Source organism: Girardinichthys multiradiatus, chromosome 17, assembly GCF_021462225.1.
Source record: "Girardinichthys multiradiatus isolate DD_20200921_A chromosome 17, DD_fGirMul_XY1, whole genome shotgun sequence".
In the NCBI taxonomy this organism is placed as follows: Eukaryota; Metazoa; Chordata; class Actinopteri; order Cyprinodontiformes; family Goodeidae; genus Girardinichthys; species Girardinichthys multiradiatus.
Window position 1 is genome coordinate 4,230,663 of NC_061809.1, and position 15,813 is coordinate 4,246,475.

The 15,813-nt window shown below is 39.3% G+C and overlaps 1 protein-coding gene across 6 annotated transcripts in view; it reads right to left on the minus strand.

Annotated features, from left to right (window-relative positions):
* Window positions 1-15,813, minus strand: part of sbf1 (SET binding factor 1) — an 86,347-nt gene that overhangs the window by 33,523 nt on the left and 37,011 nt on the right. For all 6 annotated transcript variants that reach the window (XM_047390435.1, XM_047390433.1, XM_047390432.1 and 3 more), the window contains 8 exons: window positions 15,688-15,796; window positions 13,480-13,593; window positions 2,989-3,066; window positions 2,259-2,372; window positions 2,033-2,161; window positions 1,545-1,643; window positions 1,192-1,399; window positions 821-933 (listed from right to left, as the gene is read on the minus strand). In XM_047390435.1, the coding sequence (XP_047246391.1) occupies window positions 821-933; window positions 1,192-1,399; window positions 1,545-1,643; window positions 2,033-2,161; window positions 2,259-2,372; window positions 2,989-3,066; window positions 13,480-13,593; window positions 15,688-15,796 (964 nt within the window). The remainder of the gene's footprint in view (window positions 1-820; window positions 934-1,191; window positions 1,400-1,544; window positions 1,644-2,032; window positions 2,162-2,258; window positions 2,373-2,988; window positions 3,067-13,479; window positions 13,594-15,687; window positions 15,797-15,813) is intronic.

Genomic DNA, 15,813 nt, shown 5'->3' on the forward strand with positions numbered 1-15,813 from the left:
AACAAGTAAATACTAATTAAAACATATTTGTTATTATTATTAACGTATTAGTAGTTTTAGTTGTGTATAATATTGTGTATAATATTTTCACAGAACTTTTTTTTTTTTTTCAAGGTGGAGATTTTTTTGTCCAAAGGAACAAGTGCGTTTTATTAATGGACCTCCTAAATATTAATAGAAAGCTGAGTGGAAGAAAAAAGCTCAAGAGGCAACATGGATGACCGCAGCATCGAGAGGATTATGAGGCAAAGCCCATTCAAGTGTTGAGGGGATTGAAAGAGAATGGGCTGCTGCGGGAATTAGAGCCACCAAACACACACAAGTATCCATTCGTTTCTAAACCACAGACAACCTGTGGCTCAGTGGTCCAAAGAACGTTTTTCAGATCAAAGTCAATTTTCCACTGGTGCTAAAGAGTAATTCCCACAAAAGAGGCCTGAACATGAATGTACTGTATAGTTCATAAACATACTTTCCAGCAGGCCCACATATCTATGTAAAAAATCTGTTTTATTGGTCTTATGAATACTCATATTTTCTGAGAAAGTGAATATAGGTTTTTCATTAACAGAGATAAAAATAACTGTGTGTAATTAAGCTATATGACGAGTTTCACTTGAATTATATTACTGAAATAAATTAGCTTTTTAATTATTAAAAAAGACTTGCAAATCAAAACGTCAGCTTTTGATGCAACAGCAACTTTTTTGACTCCTAAAGCTTCCATTCAGACACATTTATATAAAAAGTTGTGATGTTCCGTTTGTCTTTTCCTAAGCTTAAAGTTTAAAAACGACTTGCAGAAATGAGTCTCGCTCACCTTCTTTGCCTCCAGCATTTTATTTTCAAAGATGTATGTGATGCAGTTCCTGACCACCTCCAGCCTGCGAGCGCTGTTAGCCATCACATTACCGTTCCTGTCAACAATGTCTCCTGTGGAAAAATACCAGTTAATCATCATCATGGTAACCTCAGCTCCATCAAGGCTCTCTGACTAAAATGAAATATAACACAGGAAACTTGAGATACACATCTGTGTTTTTATTCTATAAATTCTATATTCCTATTGTGAAATGCACATCTGGTCCTCAATAGTGGTTTAAGTGGCTTAAATGTATGTATTATGATTAGGTCCCTCTTTCTGTTTCAGTCCTAAGGAACAGATGCAGGACACTATGATGTTTAGCTCACCCAGCAGAGGTCCAGAAGGCACCATGCTCTTGAGCTCTGCCTTGACAACAGGAGGTGCCGTCTTGAGCTTGGCAACAGCATGATCGATGAAGAGCTGTACTGCAACATCATCCAGAACAGGAAAGGGAGTCTGACTTTTGCCTGTGTTCTGGCTGTTTTCTGATGGCCTCTGGACCTTGTGCATCGCAACTGCGGGATAGGGATTCTCCTGAAAGGATGACAAATAAAAGCAAAGAGAGGAAAATATAAGACAAAACTAAGTCACCTAACTAAAAATCCCCTGAATACAGCAGAGGATGGCAAAGTTACTAGATGAAAGGAATGATGATGTCCTGATTTATTGGCGATCATACATTTTTAAAAAGTTGCTCTGCCAGCTCTTTGATATGATTCATGACTTTGTGTGGGCAGGCCTCCTCTTGTCGTATTCGCTCCACCTGGTTGGCAACAAGCTGTGGAAAAAAAAAGAATGTATCAGAGTGCAGAATATAACACATTTTTCATGGATTACTGAATCAACCAATCCATGCACCTGATATGCACATGCATGCAAATTAGAATATCAGCAGAAAATGTATTCATTTCAGTAATTCAGTAAAAACAAACTCCTATATGACTAGCATCATGGGTATGGACACACTTTTCAGTAGGGCAAATGTTTCTTTGTTAAAATCCTTTTTATTAGTCTACAGTAATCACAAGTTTTCACAAATGAACTAAAATACATAAACTCTGATATTTATCGGGGTGCACTTGGGAGTTTTTAAGAAATTGCTATCAGCCTTTCAGCAAAGGTCTTTATTTAGCTGACAAGACTTTATATTTATGCAGGAAGACTCACATCATCGAAGAGATCAGTGGCTCTGTAAGGAGGACCCCTCTCTGATACAAAGCCTGCAAATGCCATCCCGTCCAACACCTTCATGAGGAAGTCGTCCTCCGTCAGGGATCTCTGACCCAGGAAGGCCGCCTGTGCCAATAAAAGTAAGTTCCACTTTTATTTTTTTTTTTTTTACAATTGAATGCAAAGGTTTTTTTTGTTTTTTTTTAACAATGTATTTATGTACCTTATGGAAGCGGATTACAGGTTCTGGGTGAATTCGGATAATATGTAAACACCAGCGATAGCCTTGAAAAAGCTGAGCAAAGAGCCACAGGAAGACTGCTCGGATTTCCTTATCCTGCAGCACAAACAATTCAGGTCAGTTCATTTTAATTCAGTTTATTCGTATAGCAGTCTCAGGGCGCTTTACAAAAAAAAGAAGAAAAATTATGTACATAAATATATAAAGTAGTATAATAGTCCATTCAACCCGAAGTAAATTACAGACATTCTATTTCAATTGTAGTTATAAAACAACAGTCGAGTTCAGTTTATTGCTTTATTTGGTAAAACGTTTTCTATCTGAGGACACCCAGCCGACTGCATCGAGTCACAGCAATCACTCCTTCTAAATGAGCATGTAGTGACAGTGGAAAGTCAATTGCATTGTGTGGAACTGTATTAGACCTAGAAGGAAGCGCAGCAAACAAATTACTTGTTATATTTGACCCGTAGATTATTCACTTTACATCATTTAATAAATAAATCCAACAAGCAAAAATAACACAACTATCAAATTATAAAATATTTCCCCTTATGATTACCCTCGGCATAAATTTGAAAGTAGGGTCACTTTTCATAAACTGAACACCAATCTGAAGTTCTGCGTTCATTCTCTTGTGTGAGAAGACAAGAGCTCTTTGGGGAGGGTGTATAAAAATCTATATTCACATCTTTACAACAGTCTTTCTTACCTGGATCTTGAGTGCAGAAGGCTGAATGGACTGTGGGGGAAACGCCTGATCTGCAAACTCCAGCTCTGGATCCAAAACCTGCAACAATTTCACAAAGCTGTCAAAAATTACACACAACCACATCTGCCTTTGCACCTCGGTTTCTTACGACATGCCACATGTGATGAACTGATTTTAGAATCCATTCTGAAAAACAAAGTAACACACTCTGAACACACCATCCATGCTGTGAAATATGGTGGTAGTAGCATCCTTCTGTGGAGATGCTTTTTTCCGGCAGGGACAGGAAGCTGATCAGAGCCGATGGGAATCTAAATAAACTGCTCAAAAAATTCATGGAACACTTTGAAAACACATCAGATCTCATATGGCCATGCTGGATACCCTTAGTGATATGGAATGGGTAACTGGTTTGAAACAAAAAAAAAAGCTACATCATTTAATGAAAATGATCCACCCATAGAGGGTCACTGAGAAATTGAAACGGAAAAACTGACTGCACAGGTTTCATGCAGAACAAAGTGGTAAAACTCTGATCACTTGGCAAAAAAAAAAGAATGAAGATAAATCCTGTTTAAAACAAAATGAACAGTATCGGCCTAAAACATCGGCAATTGGCCACCCTGAGTTTTAAATATTGGTATCAACAATAGAAAATGCCATATTGTTCCACTTCAGTCTGAAGGGAAGGTTCACTTTCAATATGAAGTACATTGCCAGCGTTTGCATTTGGACACATCCATCATCTCATAAGGAGTATGCCTCAATGTTGTCAGAATACATACAAGCACATGGGGGGCCATACAAACTACAAACTGCCCTGTTGAATTGCACTGAACTTGTATGTCCTGAATGTGAAATGTCAGAGAATACAGGAGGTTACTTTCTTCAAGACTCGCCATTAGTCAGGAAATTTGTACCACATTTCGGTTTTGTTAAAAATGCCGTCTTTCAGGTGGTTTTTCCCTCCAATTTTTGCCGTGCAGGGCTGAAAGGGGCACATGATGAGTCTGGGCATGTTGGCGTTAAGAAAACTTATGACCGTGTCCTTGGACATTTTCTTTGGCCTCATTTGAAGAGAGAAACTTCCTCTTATATCAGGACATGTCATGTGTGCCAGTTAACTGCAAAACCAAATCAAACTTAAAACCTGTTCCATTGTCCCCAATCCCCGCTGCACCTGAGTCATTTCAGTACCTTATTGATTGTGTGGAGCCGCTTCCAAAATCTAAGTTCGGCGTGCTATTCGCTTACTGTTATGGGTCAAAGCACTCGCTATCCATCTGCCTATCCATTACGCACAATAACAGTTAATATCTACATTTGGCATTCCTAAAATAATTTAGTCTGATCAGGGCACCGATTTTTCCTCACATCTATTCTCTCGTGTTAAAACAGCTTCGAGTGCACACAATAAATCTACGGCTTATCATGCAGAAAGCCAGGGTGCACTGGAGCGTTTCCACCAGACACAAAATTTGCTTCTACGTGCCTCTTGCACCGACCTGAAGAGAGATGGGGACAAAGGGTTGTTGTGGTTGAAGTTGGCTGTTAAGGAGGTTACTCAAGAGAGAACAGGCTTTAGTCCATGTGAACATGTATTTGCACACACTGTTAAAGGTCCTTTAGCAGCTGTGGTGGACGATTGGAAGAAGTCAGAGCCTCCTAAAAACTTAATTGATTATGTGAATGGCTTTAGACATAGGCTGAGAAAAACTGTCTGCTAGGAAAAATGAAGTCTTTGTTTGACCGTGGTGACAAGGAACGTTCAGTTATGGCTGAGGTGCAAACACACCCTCCATTTCTGCTATCTGTGCGACCCCTTCTCTTTTCCAATGATTATAATCAGTCAGACAGAGAGAGGTATCCCTATCCTTGTGATTTTTAGTATAATAATGGCCTTCAGTGGGCTCTAGATGGACAAACGTTATCAGTTTCTTATTTTACTTAGTGCCCCTACATGTGGCCCATTCTGGGGTGGCCAGGCTCTGGCACTCGGTGATTTGGTCTGGCCTCCTCGGCGGCCCCGCGCCGTTCCAGACCCTTTGTGGGGTGCCTTGAGACGACATTGTTGTAAATAAGCGCTATATAAAGAAATAAACTGAAACTGAAACTATCTGTGTAGTTATGCTGCTATAGGCTTAGGCTGCTGGAAGACATCATGACCACTTTCACCCTCATTGCTACATTCTCACACTACTATCCAATTTTGTATTATTTGCAGTTATTTCAGTTTTTAACTTTATATTCTCTCTCTTTTCTCTTCCTAGAAGCTACACCTGGCCTGACTCTGTGTCTACCTGTGACACCTTTCTGGAGAGGGGCATCGTCCAAGCTTCTACTGGGAACAACTTAATGCTCCCCTTCTACAGATGATCCACATGGCCTGGCCCTGTCTTTTAGTGTTTAACCCTTTCTCTCTCCAAGACATGGCTACTGACTGAACTTCTACTGTGACTAACTATGTGCTCTCTTTCAGACTCTAACCTTGAAAACTGGCTCAGAGTTTATCTGTTCTTTCTTTCTAGATGAAACGACTAAAGGAGCTACATCCATTAACATTTACTCTTCCTTCCCATAGAAAGTACTCCTAGATCAGTGCTTCTTTGTTCTCTTTGTGTCTCTGCTCTGTTCTCTCAAACCCCCGGTCGGTCGTGAAAGATGGCCGCTCACACTGAGCCTGGTTCTGCTGGAGGTTTCTTCCTGTTAAAATTGAGTTTTTCCTCTCCACTGTCGCTACATGCTCATCCAGGAGGAAGGAATGCTGCAAGTCACTGACTGGATGCAATCTGCTGGGTTTCCTTTTATAGAAAAACTTTTTATCCATTTTGAATAAATAACTGAATCTGACTGCACTGTTCAATGGTTAGGACTAATTGGAATGTATGTACCTGACTTTGTGAAGTGCCTTGAGACGACATGTGTTGTGAATTGGCGCTATATAAATAAACTGAATTGAATTGAATTTTTGCCAGGTGATAGGGTCTTAACCTTGAGTCCTAATATCCCATCTCCATTGCAGGCAAAGCTTTCAGGCCCTTACACAGTAGATAAAAAACACAGTTGTGTCATGTACATTTGTTAAAGCCTTATTACACTTGTGCGTCTAGTGTACAGTTGAGTCCTGACTAGATTTGTGCAGCATGTGCAGCTGATGCTGTTAATTTAGGGCTTAATACTGGAGATGACACTAGCACCACGGACAGCGCCAATAAGGACGGCTGACTAAAAATTAGACAAAAAAAGCCTTGTTCTTCAAGTTGGGCATCCTGGCAAGTCCCATTGACAAAACATGCACACAAAATACCCGCATTTGTAGCGCCTTCAGATAGATTCTCCTACACAGTTATGCCATTTGGGCTTCAAAACGCTCCAACAATGTTCCAACATTTAATGAATCTTGTTTTTGGCGACATGCAAGGTTGCGCTGTTTATTTAGATGATGTTGTGATTTATTCTGACACTTGGGAACAACATGTGGTGTGCATCTAGGAGCTGTTTACTCGGTTGGCGGGGGCGAGGCTCTCGGTCAGTCTTGCTAAGTGTGAGTTCACGAACGCAACCGTAATCTACCTGGGACGTGTAGTTGGGCAGGGTCAAGTACGCCCGTTGCAGCCAAAGTAGAAGCGGTTCTACCAAAAAAAAGACCTCATGTGCTTCCTTTGTTTGGTTACTACCGCTGTTTTTTTAAAAACTTTTCTTTGGTAGTGGCGCCTTTAACCGGTTTGTTATCCAAAGATGCTAAATATGAATGGTCTCCTCTCTGCCAACAGGCGTTCAAGCATGTTTAACAGCTCCTTTGCTGCGCTCCTGTCCTGGCTCCGCCGCAACTTGAATATCCCTTCCAGCTCTATGTGGATGCAAGCCATGTGGGCACGGTATTGACACAGCTGGATGAACCTGGGCCTCTGCAGGCCAGTTAGTTACTTTTCTAAAAAGTTTAACAAACACCAATTAAACTATTCTGTTATTGAGAAGGAAAGACTCGCCTTAATTTTGGCGTAATTTTGAAGTATATCTTAGTAGTGGTGCTCCTGTTTTTGTGCACACAAACCACAACCTGCTCAAGTTTATGACCATTTTAAAATGTCCTACCCAGCGTTTGATCCGCTGGTCGCATTTTTCTTTCTCTTGGACAGAAGGTATGGCAAAGGAAAAGATAAAGTTGTCGCTGATGCGCTTTCCCGCAGATTTGTACTGTAGGCCAATAACATTAATATCAGTTATGGTTTTAAATTATTTAGAGCGTTAAGTTGCCAACAACTTAATGCTCTCCAACCGATGATACACATGGCCCTGTCTTTCAGTGTTAAACCCTATTTTTCTCTTAGACATAGCTACTGACTGAGTTTTTACTGTGACTAACCCTATGTGCTCTCTCTCATCCTCTAAACTTGAAAACTGGCTCAGAGTTTATCTGTTCTTTCTTTCTAGATAAAACAACTAAAGGAGTTACATCCACTAACATTTACTTTTTCTTCCCATAGAAAGTACTCCTGGATCAGTGCTTCTGTGTTCTTTTTGTGTCTCTGCTCTGTTCTCTCAAACCCCCAGTGAGTCGTGGCAGATGGCCGCTCACACTGAGCCTGGTTCCTGTTTCTTCCTGTTAAAAGGGAGTTTTTCCTCTCCACTGTCGCTACATGCATGCTCAGTATGAGGGATTGCTGCAAAGCCAATGCCAGTGACTGTCCACTGTCTCTACATGCTCATCCAGGAGGAGTGAATGCTGCAAGTCACTGACTGGATGCAATCTGATGGGTTTCCTTAGATAGAAAAACGTTTTAACCAATTTGAATAAATAACAATCTGACTGCACTGTTCAATGGTTAGGATTAATTGGAATGTATGTACCTGACTTGAAATTTGTATGATTCGATTGAATTGACATAGCCCATTTTAAAGTTACCCTCCTTTCATACAATGCAACAGGAAACAACACTCCAATTATTTTTACCTCTTCCTTCCTCCCTTCCTGTTGGATGGAGTAAGGGGGAGTCAGGTTTAGCCTAAAACCGGCTCAGTTATGGTTGAGGTGCAAACACACCCTCCACTTCTGTTACCTGTGCGACCCCTTCTCTTTTCCAATGGTTATAATCAGTCTGACAGAGAGGTATCCCCAATCCTTGTGATTGTTAGTATAACAATGGCCACCAGTGGGGTCTAGATGGACAAACTTTATCAGTGTATTATTTTACTTAGTACCCCTACATGTGGCCCATTCTAAAATGGCCAAACTCTAACACTCAGTAGTTTAATCTAACCTCCCCAACAACCCTACACCATTCCAAACCCTTTGTGAAGTGCCTTGAGACGACATGTGTTGTGAATTGGCGCTATATAAATAAAACTGAACTGAATTGAATTATTTTTATTTCTCTTTCTGCCACTATTATTCCTCCTAAAAGGTATTATAAGTGCACCAGTTTCTGGGGATGGGTAGTTGGTGAGGAAATTATGCTGAACTGGCCAGACTGGGAACTGGTAGACATTAAGCATATGGGGGCAATGTGCATGTTTATATATTTTTGTAAATATGGATAAAATGATAATAAAAAAATGTTTTCACTTGTTACTCTTTTGTTCATGATTCCCAGGGGGAACCCGAGCTTTGTGGGCGAGGTGTGACGGCCCCTTCTCTTTAAACATAGGGAGGATCCACCTTAAATATTGTCTCCTATAATATGTTTTTTTTTTTTTTTTTTTTTACGAGGTGCACCTGGAGTGTCAGCCCGCAGGATCTGCTAGGGCCCAGCGCCTCTTGTCTATAAAAGAGCTGTGCTTCTGTGTGCGAGGGGTGGGGTTCCTGCTCCGTCCTGCTCGTGCCAACTGGTCCACCCTGCAGCCACGCCAGCCACTGTGGACCGCAATCTCGCCTACCTTATTATTTGATTTTTGCAATTTCAACACTGCTTAACATTTCAGTTCATTCATGGCTTGCATCTACATCCACCTACATTAGCTCAACATATATACCGCTTACATACACACTGATCATTAATCATTGTTTTGCTCTGGATCAATAAAGATCTTCATTGGATGCATCCATGTCTAACCATCCTATTATTATGGCTAAAAGACCCGTAAGACTAGCTCTGCAAAAGACAGGAGGGTACGATGCAATGTGTGAAAACAGCAGCAGCAGTACTCTGCTGTCCAAAGATTTGACTGTTCAAAACTGAGTGAAGTGTTTGTCATTGAGACCAATTGCCTTACTTAAATGTAAATAGCAGCAGATTATTGGCCAACCTCTACTCTGGGTTTGCTGTGTTTATATACAGACACATTTGTTGCTACTTTTACAACTTATTAAAACAGCACTTAGAGCAATTCAGTTAAAGGCAATTGTCTAAAATATCAGATTATAACAGCATGCAGGTATTAATATGTGTCCAGGCCAATTTCATGTGCCCTACTATATGACATACTCTGCTGGATCAATAATCCGAAGCAAAGTCTCAGCTGTAATAAGGACGGAATAAACAATCAAGGATGCCATTAAACTTTTAGGAGTTTTGAATTATTTCAGAAAGATTTATTTTTTAGTTGTTGTGAAAGGGCACTAGCAAATTCACATGCAATTTGTAACAGGGGTTGCTGTGACAGAACTTATTTAACTAACTAACCCATTGACCCAGGTTGCCTCCCAAATGCCTGAGATATTATAGATGAAAATGAGTATAAATAGAATTATTTTGTTGTGAAACTCAGGGTTCCTGATAGCTTGTTGTTGTTGTCTTTCTCTCTTTGGCTCTGTGTTTTGTGGCCTAAAACCCAGAGACTGTTGTGCTACTTTTCTACATCTGAGTCAATGTGAAATGCCTGTGTTTGACATTTTTCTTCAGACAGCAGGGTTGTGTATGTAGACCAAACTGTGACATAATGTAAACCTGGAAATAAGATCTGGAGCTAGTGCTGCAAGTCTTTATTTAAATTGCCTTGCTGGGATGAATTATCTGCATCGTTGATGTAGATTCTATTGATTGTTGGGCAGAAACTCACAACCAGGACTTAATGCTTTTTGACTTGTGTTCTATTAGACTGTGACTCTATTTAGAGGCGTGTCCAGACAATTTAACGGCATATTTTAATAATAAAGTCCTAACCTTGATCTTATTAACTGTAGGTACCTTTTTATATTAAATAATTTGAGCAGACAGAAAAAAAGACTCCTGACAATAAATGAGATGAAATTTGCCCTTTTTTCTAGCTTCTCTGCCAGCCAGACAGAGACCCTACACACACACACACACACACACACACACAGTGTTTACACATACACTGAGCTGAGCTGTTTCATGTGTGTATTTAGCTGCACCAGCAAAGGAACAGGAGAGCTTTCCTGCAGCCTCGGATGCATTGAGAGTCCAGGAAGCAGAAGACATCTCTCCTGTGTGGAGAGGCAAAGGTTGTGAGCTCTACTAAACATACCCTGATGTTGTGTATGACGTATTTGTATACAATTTTTTTTTAGGTAACTGTCTCTCCATCACAACAACTAATTATGATTACGTCTTATTACTAGTTTAATATTCCCATTGAATGTTGATTCACATTCACATTGAATACGTTTGATCACACCATTTTATTAAATCGTCTCCAGTCTTGTGTAAATGTGAGACCATTCTGGACTAGTTGCATCTTATCTAAGAGACAGATCTTTCTCTGTATCTACTGATAATGAATCCTCCAGTTTTGTGAAACCTACCTGTGGTGGCCCCCAAAGGTCAGTTCTTGTTCTATTATTATTCTCTATTTAAATGAAATCCCTAAATTCCTTGCAATTTTATGTTGAGAAATGTTCTGTTGGACTACTTGCTCTTGCAGTTGTTCACAAAGTGGTGAACCTCACCAAAACCTTGCTTGTGAACACCTGAGCCTCATGGGGATGCTCCTTTTATACCCAATCATGACACTCACCTGTGTCCAGAATGTTTGAGACAGGTGTTGTTTAACATTCCTCAAAAGTCTTTTGTTGCCCCTGACAAAGCTTTATCAGTTCAGAATGACAGTTGATCAGTTTGAACATTAAATATTTTGTCTTGGTACGTTTTACACAATGTTCCATTTTCATTAGAATTGAGGTTGTAGATTAATATAGGTTTCATACAATAAAATGTCCACATTAAACTGATGTTGGATTTGTTCCTTTCAATAGGAAGATTTTTCTGGTATGTTTCAGCGATTTGTGGTAAATGTCAAGCAGGTGTCAGTGACAACACTGTCAAAGCCTCAGCTAATCAGGTCCTAACATATGTGCACAAACAAAGGTTTTGTCTACTACCCCCCAGACTCCTCACAGCATTAAACATATATTTTTGTCATATCTCTTTTTAGAATGCGAACAAAAGCCATATAAACAACCCGATCCCTGCATGATTAATACAAAAGCAAAAGGTCCAGGCCAAGTGACAGAAAGCAGTTGAGATTGCACCATGACTGTTAATGTTTTACAAGAACAAGCAACCTTACAATCAGATGATATAAACCTCTGTTGGTTCTGGTATTTCAGAAAAAACTGTTATAGACGGGAAGCAAACGTTTTGTTCCGGTGCCATAACTCAAGAGTTTGTGCAGCAGTATGCAATAAAGCTTGTATTCAACACGTGTGATTATCTGCACACCAACTGATCCATTTCTTTAATTATTCCCAGTCATTCTTTTGTCAACACGGAACATATCATACAAATCTAACAGCTTTTCCAGTACACTGATATCAAACACTGGGGGGGGGCGGGGGCTGCAGCACTTTACCTGAGAGAGTGATTGCAATAACAACATTTGTTATCTAACATACACAAGCAGTTCTAACAAGAGGAAACTAGAATAAAATAATGTATTCTGTAAATATCAATAGAGGAATAAGGAAGCTGGGAAATCCCACACCGTAACAAAGCATTTCTCAGAATGGGCTGTCACTGGAATACTGGAAGGGGCTGTAGCTGCTGGACACACTAAATAGCTGTATAAAAGTCGCCTCTTATAAAGACATAAAGCGGCAGAGACGAGGCTTTAAAATAGGATAATATAGAAGATAAGGTGTCTGTTGAGTTGGCTTATGTTTTATAATACTTATAAAACATAAGCAACTAAAAACAAATCAAAATAAAGATACACAGAGAATTCCAACAATAATTATAGGTTTAGAAAAAAAACCATAAAAACATAAAATCCCCAATCATTGAGTTACCTTGAACAGTGCTTAGAAATAACGAAAAAGGTAAGAAACGTCTTTAGTATGTTTTTGAACCACACAGATTTGTTTAGGGTTAGGGCTAGCCAATTATCAATGATACAGAACTACCACTATTACAACTGAATATTGTTCAATACCTTTCTCCATTTGTTGTCCATCCCAGTCATGCAATAAATAGACTAATACTAGAAATGCACAAATCAATCTGTCCGATATCAGAATTAGGCCTTTTGTTTTTGATCACTCTGGGTCAGCAGTTCAAACCCTGAAAACCTTTGGGTTTTAAATTCTGGTAAATAACTGGATTAACCAATAGCCTGTGCTTTGATGCACCTTTCTGAGTTTAATGAAAAGTAAATAAAGCTTAGGAATGTATGGTTTGATTGACATTGTAATGATACTTTTTTGAAATCTGCAGGTTTAACCTTGAACAAAAGCGTAAATCTGTGGTTTCCAGGAAAAGCCTGGTCAGTGCATCAAGAAGTTATATATCATGAATGTATTAAGAAAAACGTGGGGAACACTTTTACACATGGACCCATAAAGCTGGAGAAATAAATAATTATTTCGCACATAATAATGTCTCTTTGTAGAAGCCTGCTGTTTTTAAATGGGCCCACATTCAAAATTAGCATAAAAAGGAAGAAAATCAATTATTGTGGTACCAATGTTTCTTGGCAATATATCGAATGCATCTTGGAAAATCTGTTTTGTTTTCCCTTAAATGGGCCCCCATTGTAAAAAAAAATGTATTTGTGGGTGGGGCGCTGTAAACTTGCCAAATCCCCTCTTCCAATTCCAAACTTGTTCTGCTACTGACACTTGTTTGGTGGCATTCACTGGATATTTACATTAGGGGAAAAAATGTATTTTTTTAACAAAAAGGGGTCTCTGTAGTCTGTGGGAGAGTAGTATATAACTAAAACAGCCTGGCACATTCTCCTCATACTGATCACTAGTTTGGTCCCACACTGCTGTAGGAGGATTTCTAAACCAGCATCTGTTGCAAGTCAGTCAATGTGGCTTAAATATGGCTCCATTTAAGGGGAAAATCTGGTTTTCACATGGTATAAGTTACAACAAAGAAAAAACAAAATAGAATAGATGAATAGCTCTAAAACTTTACTAAATACTGCCAAGTCACAGAAGGGGGAATGATCAGTGAGAACTTTCCTGTCATCTCCTCTCATAAACCAGTACTGTATCATTTAATACTTTGTTAAAACCTCCCATAACACATTCCTGAGTGTGTTGTATAATAATGGGGTTGTGAGCAGGGTTCAGTTTGTAGCTCTTACCATGGAGAGGGCAGTCTGGGTCTGCTGCAGAAGAGGTTCAGGCAGCAGAGAGATGTGGAGACATTCAGGGATGGTAACTGTGCCTCCATCCAGGTCAGCGATGATTACATCCAACTGAAATCACACACACACACACACACACGTTTCATCATCACATGTGGGGCTGCCGATGAACACAGAGGAGATAAACCTAACTGGTAGGCAATGAGAAAAGATAAAGAAAGCGGTTTCTCTCAGCAGCTGTTCATTACATGACATCAGCTATCAGACAACAATAAGCTGACATTCAGACAGAATGGCTGCGCAGCCGATAGCCTCTGACCATAATGACTATTCCGACATTGAAAAAGGCTCTGGGAGGGATCTCATTATAAGCTGAAAAAATGAATCAAGTGCTGCAGTCACAAACTTTGACATGAGACATCATTATATTTTCAACAAGCTACAATCAGAAAGTGGATTATTACTTTTTATTGATAAGATTAAAACACTAATGACTCATATAACGGCTCTTTGAGGAAACCTTCGTAATATGAGCTATAACAACATTTAATTTCCCTTTGGGATTAATAAAGTATTTTTGAATTGAATTGAATTGAATATACATTGCTAGGATTCATTTATCAAGGCTGAAAAAGAACATTTTTTAGTCTTATGAATCCAAATGGTAGCAAGCAGTCAGACAGCAGCAGGATTTTCTTTTTACTTATTGTCCAACAGGTCAGCAGGTGAATCATGGTTTGATTCTGGTCCAATAAGTCATTCACCTCATAATCCTGGGATTACAGCTCAAATCTCCCTTCCATAACTGGAAAAAAGCTGCAGGTGTTTTTCTGTCTCAGATCATTTCTAGTCACTTCCCTATAAAACTATTATGTAAAGCTGATCTAAGCTGTCATCTGACACATTATATCCGCTGACACAGACACAGGCAACGCCAATCTAAAGCAGAATATTATATTTTATACAGTTTGAACATACAGATGCAGTCCTCCTAATGAATCACGCTTAACAGGTAACAGCTCACAAAGGATGCTCCAGGATTTAAAAGGCAGAATGATAAAATTATTTAAGTTGGATAAAGAAATGTACAGATTTTACACAGACAATTTGCAAAAACTGTTTTAAAATATGGACATGACTGAAATGATTATTTTCCTTATCAAAGAGAAGCTCACCCAGTCTGTTTTTAAATATTAAGTAAACCCTTTTTGCCCTCAAAAGACTTTTCTGAAGAGCAGTCTCTCAAACAAGATGTGTTACCCCCAGAGATTTGACATTTTGACATGATTTGAGTCGTATAGGTCAAATAAGGGTTTTATTTCCTATACAATACAGACACAAGAGAAAACTAAAATCACACTGTAGCTATATAAATCGAATAAATCAAAATTACTCTCCTGTCAAACTATTGTAATTCTGCCTTGTGTTGTAAGGGCGTACAAAGATTTAATGCCTACAAGCATCCTAGTCCGCTCTACTCTCCGCCCTAACTGCAAAGATTGTGGGACAAAATACCTGTCATCTACTTTACACACTTTAGCACAGTAGGTTTCTAGTGGGCTAAAAAGAAGACAGAAAGAAAACTGAGTTTATTTAAGAAATATGGTCAGGAGAGATAGAACTAGATAGAACTTTCTCTGTAATGATTAATAATTCTACCTCTTCTAGCGCTCCTCTTCCATGCAGGGTCCCACAAGGCTCCATTCTTAGCTCTCTTCAATTTTCACTTTATATGTTGCCACTTGGAGCTGATATAACTCAGCAGCAATTATCCTTGCTATGCAGATGATCTAAGAATCTACTTGTCTCTGAAGCCAGGTTGCAGTAATGCTCTCCACTCTCTACTGGATTGCATTACTGTTATCAAACAGAATGTTTTGGTTTTGAACAAAATGTATTTTGTCTGGAGGCAACGGCAATACAGATGTCAGTGCTTTGACTTTTAACAGGGTTTTCACTACATGTAATTGACCGTGGCGCACTGCCACAGCAAAATAAAAGTCGCCACACCTTCAGAATAAAGTTATTCTTTTCTTTTTGTTTTTTTAATGTTCAGAATTGGACCCAGTCAAATGCGGGACATTGTTTCAATTTGTGGGACACTGGGACAGATCATAGATTCTCTTTACCAACACAAACATTTCCTTAAGACTAGCAAGTTTCTTTAGTCATATGTTTGAATGTTTTTTAACAATTTAAACTCACCAGTTCTTGTGTCTCAGACCGGAAGAATGAATTGACACCAATGATGAAGGGGGTGGGAGTGCTCAGGACCTCCAGTAGTTTCCCGGGTAAAATAGGAACATAGGTAAAACTAAGACAAGAATAAAA